This window comes from Crocuta crocuta, unplaced genomic scaffold (genome assembly GCF_008692635.1).
Source record: "Crocuta crocuta isolate KB4526 unplaced genomic scaffold, BGI_CrCroc_1.0 scaffold1133, whole genome shotgun sequence".
NCBI lineage: Eukaryota > Metazoa > Chordata > Mammalia > Carnivora > Hyaenidae > Crocuta > Crocuta crocuta.
This window is the reverse complement of record NW_027530366.1, coordinates 682,820-695,093: the sequence shown is the minus strand read 5'-3', so window position 1 is coordinate 695,093 and position 12,274 is coordinate 682,820. Positions and strand designations below refer to the sequence as shown.

At 50.0% G+C, this 12,274-nt stretch overlaps 1 protein-coding gene across 1 annotated transcript in view; it reads right to left on the bottom strand.

The window, feature by feature from the left end:
* The window catches only part of BCORL1 (BCL6 corepressor like 1), a 43,414-nt gene that overhangs the window by 28,178 nt on the left and 2,962 nt on the right, over nucleotides 1-12,274 (bottom strand). The window contains exons 3-5 of the mRNA XM_077766161.1: nucleotides 9,717-9,807; nucleotides 6,582-9,428; nucleotides 619-784 (exon numbers count right to left, since the gene is read on the bottom strand). Coding sequence (XP_077622287.1) covers nucleotides 619-784; nucleotides 6,582-9,428; nucleotides 9,717-9,807 — 3,104 coding nt within the window. The remainder of the gene's footprint in view (nucleotides 1-618; nucleotides 785-6,581; nucleotides 9,429-9,716; nucleotides 9,808-12,274) is intronic.

The following is a 12,274-nucleotide window of genomic DNA, read 5'->3' as shown; positions in this document are numbered from 1 at the left end:
TGTCAGACAGGCAAGGCCATGAAAACAGGCTACTGTCTGCGGCACTGCCTGGGCAGCTCTCTCTGATGAGGGCACCAAGGAACTAGGAGTGACAGAGCGTACAGGTCAAGTACATACTTCCCTACTCCAAACATACTGTGTGTCCCTAAGTAAAGGGTTTAGGATTTCCCTTCTGGCTAGTTAGCTAGGTATTAATTTTTAAATTTTTATAATGGGAGTTTTCAAATATACCATAGAGAAAAAGGTGTAATGAACCTCCCCCCTGCTGTTTCAGTCTCAGTCTTCATGAAGCCTGTTTCTTCTCTAACCTTAGACCCGTTGCAGGGTAATGGGTTGGCTACTCTGTTGTAGGACTGACTTTTGTCTGTCTGAAAACCACTTTCTTTGGTCCTCAGACTGTACCTTATTCTAGTGACCAGGGGGAAGAGAATAAGCCCCTTCTCCCTTTGCCCTTCCTTCTGATTTCAGAGGTATAAATTACAACTCCCTTCCATAGTGAGGGAGTCTTTCTCTGGACTTTTCTGGGCAGTCCAGAGCTATCCACCCCCAACCACTAACCTGCCCCCAGGGAGCCCTCTGCAGCTCAGCCCAGGGGGGGCCAGGACCTGTGGAGCCTACCTTCCTCGTGGCCATCAGCTCGTTTTCCTGGAGACTGGGAATCCGGCTTTGTTGGCTTCCGGTGCTTGTGCTTTACCCTGACTCTATTGTGCTCTTTTCCTGAATCTGAAGCCCCCCTGGGGCTCTTCTTGGTGGGTTCCTGGGGGTCACTAGGCGGCTTCCGGCACTGTGGAAAGGCAGAGAGAGTTAGGTCTGAGGTCAGTGTTGCTTCTTAAGAAAGCCTTCCCAATGGGAAGTCTGGTCCCCCACTGGACACGTGGACATGAGCTGCCCAGGTGGGAGCAAGGGGAAGGGGCCACCTGCTGCCTTCCACACTGGGCTACAGAGGCTTTTCCGGACTGAATTCAGTGGCCTAGCTAATCCCTATGGATATCCACACCCCATCGTATTTACAGGTCTACAGAGTCTGCATTCATAAGCACCGTGAACACCTGAAGTCAGTTTCAAAGGTGCCAGAAGGTGAGGTCCATGCAAACAGCAATAGAGATGGGCAGAAAACAAAAATGCCTCTTCAGCAAGATGGGTGACTGACTACATTGCTCAAATAACTTCACTGAGAATGGTACTATCACCAATTGAAAACAATTCTTAGTCCAGGCCAACTGAAGAAAAACAGTCTATTTCCATGTGTAATTTAATACCAGAAAATAGACTCAATGAAGGTGAGAAGAAAGGCATGATAAAGGAGCAATTCAAATCTCCCCATACTTGACGAAAGACAATGAAAAGGCCGAGGTATTATTAATAATGCTACTTTACGTGCCGCAGCACTGTCAACATCTCAAAATGTTCTCTTCTCTGTTATTTGATCTGATCTTCCTGATAACCCCAAAAGGAGAAGCTATTATCATCCCCATTGAACAGACAAGGAAACTGAGGCTCCAAGACAAAGATGTTACACAAATTTGTCCAGGGCAACACACAGCCCCATGTGTGACTGCCACGTACCAGGCAAATCTACAAATTAGCTCATTTGTTGAGCAAATCAGAGAACTCGAGATGCTGGTGAGGATGTGGAGAAACGGGCACCCTCCTACACTGTTGGTGGGAATGTAAACTGGTACAACCCCTCTGGAAAACAGTGTGGAGGTTTCTAAGGAAACTAACAGTAGAACTCCCCTATGACCCAGCAATAGCACTGCTAGGAATTTACCCAAGGGATACAGAAATGCTGAGGCATAGGAGCACATGTACCCCAATGTTCATAGCAGCACTCTCAACAATAGCTAAAACATGGAAAGAGCCTAAGTGTCCATCAACAGATGAATGGATCAAGAAGATGTGGTTTATCTATACCATGGAATACTACATGGCAATGAGAAACAATGAAATCTGGCCATGTGTAGCAACATGGATGGACCTTGAGGGTGTTATGCTGAGCGAAATAAGTCAGGCAGAGAAGGACAAATATCATATGTTTGCACGTATAGGAGGATTAGGAGGAACTTGACGGAGGAACAAGGGGGAGAAGAAGGGCGGAAATGGTGGGGGAAAGGGAGAGAAGCAAACCATGAGAGACTCTTGAATGCTGACAAAAACTGAGGACTGATGGATGTGGGGGGAGGGGGGAGGGGCATGGAGGAAGACACTTGTGGGGATGAGCACTGAGTGTTATGTGGAAACTAATTTGACAATAAACTATTTGTAAAAAAAAAAATAGAGTAAACATTTTTTAAAAAAATAAGTGTGAAAAAGTCTAAAAAAAAAAATTAGCTCATTTGTGTCTGCAGTGAGAAAGTTGGTGGAAATGGGACTGGGGCCTAGGGCTCCTGGCTCCCACCTGGGCCTCTCCACAGCAGCTCTCGCTCTTCTCCTTCCCTGCTCATGTCCTCCACTGTTTCTGCTCAGCCCACTCTCTTGGATAGGCACAATGGCTGTGCTTACACAGCGCAAGAACTCTCTCAGCCTAACAGCCACATATCCTCACAAGCTTCGAGGTCTCTCCATGCCACCAAACAAGAAATAGGGCAAGGTAGGGATTTCTAGTATTCTAGCATCCAGGGCGTGCAGAATAAGCAAAACATTGAAACAATGAAAGCAGGCCCTAGGAAGAAAGGAAGAGTAGTCTTCCCCCTAAGCGGACTCACATGCCACCTTCTAAAAGGTTATTACTGTCTAGCTCCAGCTATGGGGATGGTAGATGTCTTATCAATAGAACACTTTCTGGGGTGTTGGGTGGGGGCGTCTCAATTCTCCAGGGTCAGGGAGTCACCATTCCCCACCAAATTCCAGGGACTCCTACTATCCTGTGAACTACTCCTGCTTCTTACTTAGCAGAGGGCTGAGCTAAACATTCAAGTTTTAGTTCCCCGCTTTTGCTCGCTGCTACTTCCTACACACCAAAGTGTTAGGACAAAGAAAGAGAAAAGATGGGGAGGAGGAAAGAGAAAGATGGGGAACTGTTGGCTTAAAATCGCACCTTCAGGAATGGCCAGAGAAAGACCACTTTAAGTTGGGGGAATAAAGTTAAATGCATATAAATCTGAACATGTCCTATTTATTTCTGAATATCATTTTTAGCTGGCTCTTTCAAGTGCAGATCATTAACTTTTATTCCCTAAGACAGACAAAAACAAGTAAAACAGAACATCTAGAATGGATTTCTGTCTGTAGGTTCTGCAAGGGCAGCACTGAGAGTAAAAATATATTGCATGCTCCAACTTAGGCAAAAAGTTGGGTGGTTGGGGAAACCATGTAAGATGACTGTTCTGGTTAACAGAGTTTTGAAAGGTTTTCCAAAGAATTTTCCAAAGGATGACAAGACAATAAAAGACACGCAGCACCAGATGAAGCATAACTCTTCCTTTGCTGATGATTCAACCAGCCCTTCAGAATTCCATGAGGCCTTGGGGCAGGTGGTATAGGAGACAGGAGACTATTCTGATTCTTGGCCATTCCCTGACAGGGGCTGTTTTGAATGAAGCCCTGATCTTACTTTGCTTATCAACAGTTTCCTTCTCAGGAAAATGGAAGACAAGAAAATAGAGATCTGAGTTACTTAGTCTCCCCTTAAAATGGGTATTTAGTAAATCATTATAGGAAGCTGCTAAGGCCCCTGATCTTGTAACTTTATTCTCTGACCTGGGTATCTGTCAGTGGGTGCAATGAACTGTTCATCTAATATAATAGGGGGCAGTGCCAGCCTGTCATCACATCTCCTGCAAGACATAAGCTCCATGAGAGCAGGGACTGCATCTATTTTGTTGGCAATACTAACAACAACAACAGCATCCACAAACACTTACTGAACACTTACTATGTGCCAGGCACTGTTCTAAGCATTCATATATGTCACCTCATTTACCCTTTTTTTAAACAACGTTATTGATAGGTAATTTATTCAGATATACCATACAATTCATTTGCTTAAGTTTACAATTCAATGGTTTTTAGTAGTCACAGAGTCGTGTAACCATCATCTAGTTCCAGAGCTTTTTCATTACCCCAAATGGAAACCCCATACCCATTTCCCTGTCTCCTCCAAACTTAGGCAACCACTATTCTACTTTATGCCCTTATCAATTTGCCTCTTCTGGATATTTCAGAACATCATCTCATTTAATCTTTACACAGCCCTATGAGGAGGCACTATTACTGTCTCATTGTACAGATGAAGAAACTGAGGGCCAGAGAGATTAAGTCATTAAACCAAAACCACACAGTTAGGGAAAAGTAGGACCAAGATTTAAACTCGGGCACTGTGCTTGGCTCCAGAAAGTATACTCCTCACCAAAACACTGTACCGCCCTCCTGAAGATGTATCGCACTGCCTGGGGGGGACTGGCATGTAGCAATCACTCAACAAACACTTGCCAGTGGCTAGTGAAACAGCTATACGTAAGGAGAGAAGATAGTGTGGCAAAGCTGAAGATGAACATGAACTTTGGAGCCAATGACTGGAGTTTGAGTTCTAGCTCTGCCACTCAGTAGCTGTTTCACTTTGAGTAACTTACCCATTCAGTGTGTTTCCTTCATTTTCCTGTCTCTAAATTGGGTATAGCATTCACCTCATAGGGTTATTGTAAGGATTAAGTTAGATGATATTTGTAGAAAGCATTCAGTATATTGTATAGATAGATAGATAGATATACACATATATATTCATATACATATATACATATATATTCATATATATACATATACATATATATCAATAATACATATAATGACAAGAATTACTGTTCTTTTATAAATATTTTTTAATATTTGTTTATTTTTGAGAGAGAGAGAGACAGACAGACAGGGTGTGAGTGGGGGAGAGGCAGAGAGAGAGGGAGACACAGAACCTGAAGGATGCTCCAGACTCTTGAGGTATCAGCACAGAGCCCAATGCAGGGCTGGAACTCATGAACCGTGAGATCATGACCTGAGCTGAAGTTGGACGTTTAACCGACTAAGCCACCCAGGCGCCCCTACCGCTCTTTTTTTTTAAGCTTATTTATTTACTTTGAGAGAGAGAGGGCAGNATGCAAGCACACACACATGAATAGGGGAGGGGCAGAGAAAAAGGGAGAGGAAGAATCCCAAGCAGGATCTGCACTGTCAGGGTGGAGCTCGACACGGGCCTCGATCTCACAAACTGTAAGATCATGACCTGAGCCAAAATCAAGAGTCGGACGCTTAACCAACTAAGCAACCTAGGTGCCCCTGAATTATTATCCTTATTACTACCAAGAACTAATCACAGCTACTTGAGTAAATGCTATACATATGCTCTACTATGTCATGACCTATGTTCCTACTTGGCATGTCTGCCATACAGAGGTGGTCACTGAGAAAACCCACTCAAGCTCTATCCCTGGGGTTCTTAATTCAGAGTCCATGGGCTGGCTTTGTGGAGGGGTGGGGCCCAAGAACTCCTTGAAATTATTGGCACAATTCTGAGGTCTTGTTTCTGTGGACAGGGTCTTACAAGCTTCTCAAAATGCTTTACAGTCCAAAAAAGACTAAGAGTTTCTGCCACAAACCCAAATTCATGGCACTCTGGCTAGATATCTGTTTATTAGTGTGTATCAACATTCAATTTGAAGGCTTCTTAACATAACTTGAAATCACTGCTTATTTTTTAAAAAAAGTTTTATTTATTTAAATAATCTGTACCTCCAATGTGGGGCTCGAACTCCAGACCCCAAGATCAAGAGTCACATGGTCTTCTGACTGAGCCAGTCAGGCACCCCTAAATTGCTCCATATTTTTGACAAGCCCTATCTTCAAGTGCTTCAAGAATTTTCTTGGATCACCAGCAGCCTTTGGATCCCCTCTGGGGTACCACTGGATCGAAACTGAATCCTCTTGGCCCATCTTTTTGCCTAGAACGCTGCCACCATTAAGAACCCAGATGCAGACACCCATCTGCCTTACAAACCGCATTCGCAATGGGCTGAAACCTGAAGCTGCTCCTCCCACCAAGCACTGGGCGGGTAGGAAACTGGCAAATGAGCCCAGAAGCAGAATTGGCTCCAGCCCCACAAAACTCCCAGCCTATTCTAAGCAGGCACCCCCAGCGGTGCAGAGGACAGCCCTGTACAAGGCCCCTTCCCTCCCCTTGAGAATCCCAAGTTCTCAAGGCCAGCAGTCATCTCAGAAAAGAAAAAGGAAGAACAGTCATCTCAGAAAAGAAAAAGGAAGAATGGTTATGTGGGAAAAGCCTGTTATCAATTGATTTCCCTCATCAATCCCTTCTGGCTCTCCAACATCGTCGTGTGGGACAATGGCTTCCCTGGCCTCAGGGACAAAATCATTTCCCACATCCTATAAAATACAAGCCCCTCCTGACACTAAAAGACCGTATATGGAAAATGTGGCTTAGAAAGGGACAGCAGGTCATTATTCACTTTACACGTCTTCCAATCAGTTCAGTTCACAGAGCTACTCAAGAATACTGCCATGGGAGGCTGACATCTGCAGGACAAAGTAGACCTCTGGTGTCCCAGCCCTGCCCTCGACCTCAGCCCAGCACTCACCTTGGGTCCATGGGAACTCCGGACTATGATCTTGGCTTGTGGCTGCTGCTCCTCAGTATCCTTCTCTTTGCCAAACTTCATCTTCTTGGGCGGCAGAGATTCGGTTGCCCCATCGGTCACCACCGAGTCTGGCTGCCACTTGTTCTTGCAGGCAAAGGCACCCACGCTTTCCTGTTTCACTCGAGCCTGCCCGGCCTTATTCCGAACTTCAGCTTGGCCCCTCTGGGGAGCTGCTGGGAGGCCATCGGCACGGAAGCAGGTGGCTAAGTTGAAGACGACATCACCGTCCACCTTCTCCATTTTCACACGCCCCAGGTCCACCTGGCTTCCAAGCTGTGAGAGCTCTGCGCCAGAGCCCCTCTTGCTGCTCGGGACCACATCCAAGATGAGCTCCTTGGGGCGGCTGTCGTGAGGTAGCAAAGGCAGCTCGGGCATCTTGTGCAGGTTCTGGGGGGTGGCCAGGACAAGCTCGTGGGACATGTAGGTGGCCAGCACTTGGTTTTTAGGCTTCGTGTCTCCTGCCAGCTTCAGGCTACAAGCTCCCTGGGGACCTTCCAACTTAGGAGTGCTGTCAGGGCAGAGGTGGCTCTCTGATTCCTCAGGCCCCTGATTCACTTTTATGTCCCCACTGCTAGGCTGGACAGACAGTGCCAAGGTCCCTGTCTGAGGGCTGAGAGTCAGGAGGACAGGGTTGACTTGTTCTTCATAAGGCTTGGCAGCAATCCGGCAAGTTTTGTTCTTTGTGCCAGTGTCCTGCTCTGGAGCAAAGGGGCCCCCAGGCCGCGGCTGCCCCTCTGGAAGTCCATGCACAGCTTCACTGGGGCCGAGAGATGGCACACCAGAAAACTCAGAAACAACGCTGGTGGGCCTGATGGGCACCCCCTGACTGGGGGTCAGCTGCCCAGCACTGGAAATGCCAATGGAAAGCAGAGACGTTTGGTGGTATGGTGACCAGCCAACAGGCAGGACCTGGGTGCTGGTGGGTTTCCCGTTAACTGAACACCGTGGGTAAATATTTGCTGGCCCTGTGGGCTTCCACAGAGAGAGCTCCTTGGTTTGGCACCCCGGTAGCCCAGGGGCGATGCGGGCTGGGGTGTAACGTTTGACTGTGCTTGACTGTCCCTCAGTCCCAGCCTGGCTGCCCTTCTTGCCACAGGGGGCACCAGTGCTCTTGGGCTCTCCTTGATCAATGATGGAGATAGGCTCCTGCTTGGGGAGATGGCGGGGGTCTCGGTTGAGGCCCAGGTTAGGGTCTTTGTTCAGCAGCAGGGATGCGGGCACTGGGTTGGCCACCCCCACGTAAGTGCCAGGAATGGTGCTGATCAGCGCAGTTGAGTTCTTCACCCAGGTGCTTGGGTCCCCGTTCCTCACGATGTCGGGAAAGATGACGAAGGGCGAGGAAGTGGAGCCCAGGCATGAGGTGACATTGCTACCGGCAGCCTGGGTTGTGCGCTGAGACCTAGACAAGACTGTGGAGAGGAGGGCTTTGCTGCTGGTGTGCACAGGGGTCAACACGGGCATGGGGGGTGTCTTGCGTTGGTTCGGCAATGGAAGCTTCTGGCGGTTGGACTTGGAGGAGAGGTCGAGGGGCATCTCACTGCATTCAGGTGGAGACGCCATCTCTCTCTCCAGCTGCGGAGGTGACTTGAGGGGAGAGAAGGTGACGGAAGTCCCTTCTGTTTGCTGCTCAGCACCACCTGGCATCTTGGCAGGGTGTGGCGGGGCTGAGCTCACGCTGGGGGCTGGCAGCAAAGGCTGTGGGGTTGAAAGCACCTTGGCAGAAGTAGTAGACAGGGAAGCATCTGCCAAAGGCCCGGGGACCCCATCAGGTGCAGGCTGGGTGCTGGTGCTGCTGGACGGGGAAGCACAGGGAAGCCTGTTCACCTCTAGAGAGACCAGCTTAGAATCTGAAGTCAGAGGCCGGGCAACAGAAAATGCGTATGGGTAAGACCGTAGCTCTGGGGAGGCCAGCACACCGGGGAGACACCTGTCCTGAAGGTAGGAAGGCAGGACAGGGAGTGTGAGAGTGGAGGAGACTCCCAGGGTGGTTGGCAGTGTGGCCATACTGAGCGGCTGTCCACAGCTCGGAGGTGGGATANCCAGGACAGAGAGGGGGGTAGGGGCTGAAGCCGACAGGGGGACTGGACCTGAGGGGGGAGCAGAAGCTGGTACGGGCACCAAGACGGAGGCTGAAACCGAAAGTGGGTTCGAATCAGAGATGAGCGTGGGCACCGACGGTGGCGCCGGAGCCAGAGCTGGGACTGGTGCTAAGGGGGGGGATGGGGCTGGAACCGAGGTGGCGACCTGGACGGGAACGAGCCCAGAGTGGGGCACAGGGGTGGGGACGGAGAGGGGAACCTGGAATGGATCTGGAACAGATGGGGGGACGGAAGCCGAACTGGGAGCTGGGGGGCAAATGGGGGCTGGCAGCGGACTAAAGTTAGTGGGGACCAGAGGCAGGGTTCCCTCCACAGGGACTCCAGTCCCCAGAGTTGCCAAAATGAAAGTATTCTTCTCCCCAACACCATGCCGAGAGTCCAAAGCCTTCACCCCAGCTGCTGAGCAGTCTGTTTGTTTGTTCATTTGGGTGTTGAGGGGAGCCCAAGAGCAGTCTGCCCTGCTGCTGGCAGCGTCAGCGCTGTCGGGAGTGGGAAGCTTGAGCCCGTCTCCGGGGCTGCTCAGTGGCACCAACAGGCCCTCGGCCTCCGCCACGCTCCCAGCATAGTCCATTTTTGGCTGAGGGTCATCAGGCTTGTCTTCTGACTTGTGCCCAAGTTTTTCTGCTGCATTGCCATCTGGGTCTGCCCCCCGGGCATTGCTGCCACTTCCAACTGCTGTGAGCTCCACCTGCAACGACAGAGCAGCGTGCCTGTCTTAGCTAGCTAGCTCGCTGTGGATGGTGCAAGTGTCCCAAGGCCCGCGAGAGGTGACTGCTGGTCCTCTTTGCAACTTGACCAACCGGGTCTCAGCAGAAGCAAAGAGCAGCTGGCCAATTTCTGTCTCACATACAGCAACTCCTGGGAAATACCCTGTTCCTTCCTGCCCCCTTTCTTGGGATGGCAGACTGGGCACGTTGCCCGGGCAGTTTGGCTCCACCCTTTGGCGGGCGACATGTGGCTCCACATGGCCCCTTACCTTGGAAAAACTGCTGCTGACACAAAACTCCTGAGATCCAAAGCGCTGGCAGTCACCTGTCGTGGACTCCTCATCAGAAAGAGGTGCTCTTCTAGCATGGGAGACACAACCAGAGAAGAGCCATGAGGCCTAGCCTTTGGGCCACCACCACCTTCGGCAGAATACCTCCTGTCTGCCTGGGTTCCCATAAAACCTTCCTGTCCCACTTCCCTTGGTGGCTGGGAGGACAACACAAGGAACTGGAGGGGTCAAAGTCATAAGCCAGAGTCTCCATGCCCGGCTTTGCAAATTCTTGCAAGGGAGCCCAATCTGACTGGACTCCCCTCTTTGGGCTGTGTATCCTTTTTTTTCTGGGGCTTTCACCAGGAGTGCGGAGGACAGCCCAGCACCTTTGCTTTGTCCCTGGAGCTTACACGTCAAAGTGACTGTCCAGGATGTACTGGGCATTGCCAAAAGGGGGAGAGGTGAATCACAGAAGATCTCAAAAGGCCTGCAAATGAGTTTTCTCTTAGGTACACTCTTATTTTAAGTCTATAAGGGAAGCTGGTTGCTGGTATCATAAGGGTAATCCTTTTCTAAAACAAATAACCACCTCCATTGTGTGTCATGTACTAAATGTGAATCATCACCTATTCACCCGGTGGGGTTGCCGAGAGCGGGTACACGTTTATTAGGGCACATAATGATACTGATTTGAGGCCACCAGGTCACTGGGTGCTGGGGGGCATTTCAAGGGCACGACTTCTTTCCCTCCAGGGCACCTCTTCTCCTTTTCTAAAGCACCACCGAACTCCAGCCAGTGCCTGCCCTCCTAAATTTCTATCCCTGCCTACACGCCATGACTGCCAGCTCCCCACTCTCCCCTCATCCACTCCCATCCCAAAGGGAGGCCTGCAAGGCCACAGACTCCAAATTCAAGTTGGTATATTGGAAAGGGAAGGGCTGAACACCAGGGAGCTGAGTTCCAAAGGAGAAGAACATAACTGAACCCCAACCTACTAAAAAAGTCTTCTCTAGGGGCGCCTGGGTGGCTCAGTCGGTTAAGTGTCCGACTTCAGCTCAGGTCATGATCTCGCAGTTCGTGGGTTCAAGCCCTGTGTCGGGCTCTGTGCTGACAGCTAGCTCAGAGCCTGGAGCCTGTTTCAGATTCTGTCTCCCTCTCTCTCTGACCCTCCCCTGCTCATGATGTCTCTCTGCTCTTTCTCTCTCTCAGAAATAAATAAAACATTTTTTTTAAAAAGTCTTCTCTAGATTTTGAGTAAGAATCTTAGAAAATAGGGGCACATGGCTGGCTCAGTCAGTTAAGCATCTGACTTGATTTCGGCTCAGGTCATGATCTCACAGTTTGTGAGATCAAGCCCTGCAGTGGGCTCTGCACTGACAGCAAGAAGCTTGATTGCGCTTTTCTCTCTCTCTCTCTCTTTCTTTCTCTCTCTCCCTCTTAAAATTTTTAAAAAGACTCAAGAGAGGATAAATACCCACTAGAAATGTAGTTTTTTGGGGGGCGCCTAGGTGGCTTAGTCGGTTAAGCGTCCGACTTTCGCTTAGGTCATGATCTCGCGGTTCGTGGGTTCGAGCCCCGCGTCGGGCTCTGTGCTGACTGCCAGCTCAGAGCCTGGAGCCAATTTCAGAGTCTGTATCTCCCTCTCTCTCTGACCCTCCCCTGCTTACGCTGTCTCTCTCTCTCTCTCCTAGAAATAAATAAAAAATATTTAAAAAAAAAAAAAAGAAATGCAGTTTTTTGGGTACATTCACTCTCTACCCTAGGGAAGACACTAATGGGGCAAGAGCCCATGTGAGTGGCTGAATGGAAGGTCTGGGTGCAAGAATAAAGCTCCAGCAGAAGTGCCGGGGTGCAGTTCCAAGGGGAAAAGCACAGGAATGCTCTGTGTGCCTCTGGGGAGGTGGACCGCCTTGGGTCTTAGCTCTGCAACAGCCCGGGAAGAAGCCAGTGTCTGCCTCATCAGCCACCCTAACCTAGGACAGTCAGAGAGCCTGCAGTCAACCCCCACAAAAATGGGGAGGGTCCTACTAACTCCCTTCCTCTCACTGGAACCGGGCACTGGTGATGAACTCCAAAATTGTACCTGGGACAAGAGAGGCTAAAAAGGCAAGGGCGATCACCATAAGCGTCTCCCCATCGTTTCAGGGCTCCAGATGGGGCTAACCAGGGGGGAAAGGTCTGTCTGGTCCCTTTGAAATGCCGCTAGGCTGGCAGAAGTGGGAGGGTTCCACTGCTGGCAAAGACTGCTGGTGACAAACAGAAATGACTGTAAGGACAGACAAGGGCTGGAGATGCAGTCAGGGGTCTCGAGGAAGGGGAGGAAGGGGGCCCTGGAGGAAAGGGAAAACATACTTTGACATCAGCTCCTGGGAGACCAGAAAAGCAAGGCCTACTCCCAGCCTTGGGCCAGGGAGAAACATGTTTCAATTGGACTGGCCAGCATGGCTTTGGAAGGAGGACGGTGGCAAGGCAAAACAAACAGCACTGCCCCTCCTCTTGCCAACCCCACCTGAGGGGCTGGGGAGCCCACCGGCAGGGGCTCCCAACCAAAGCA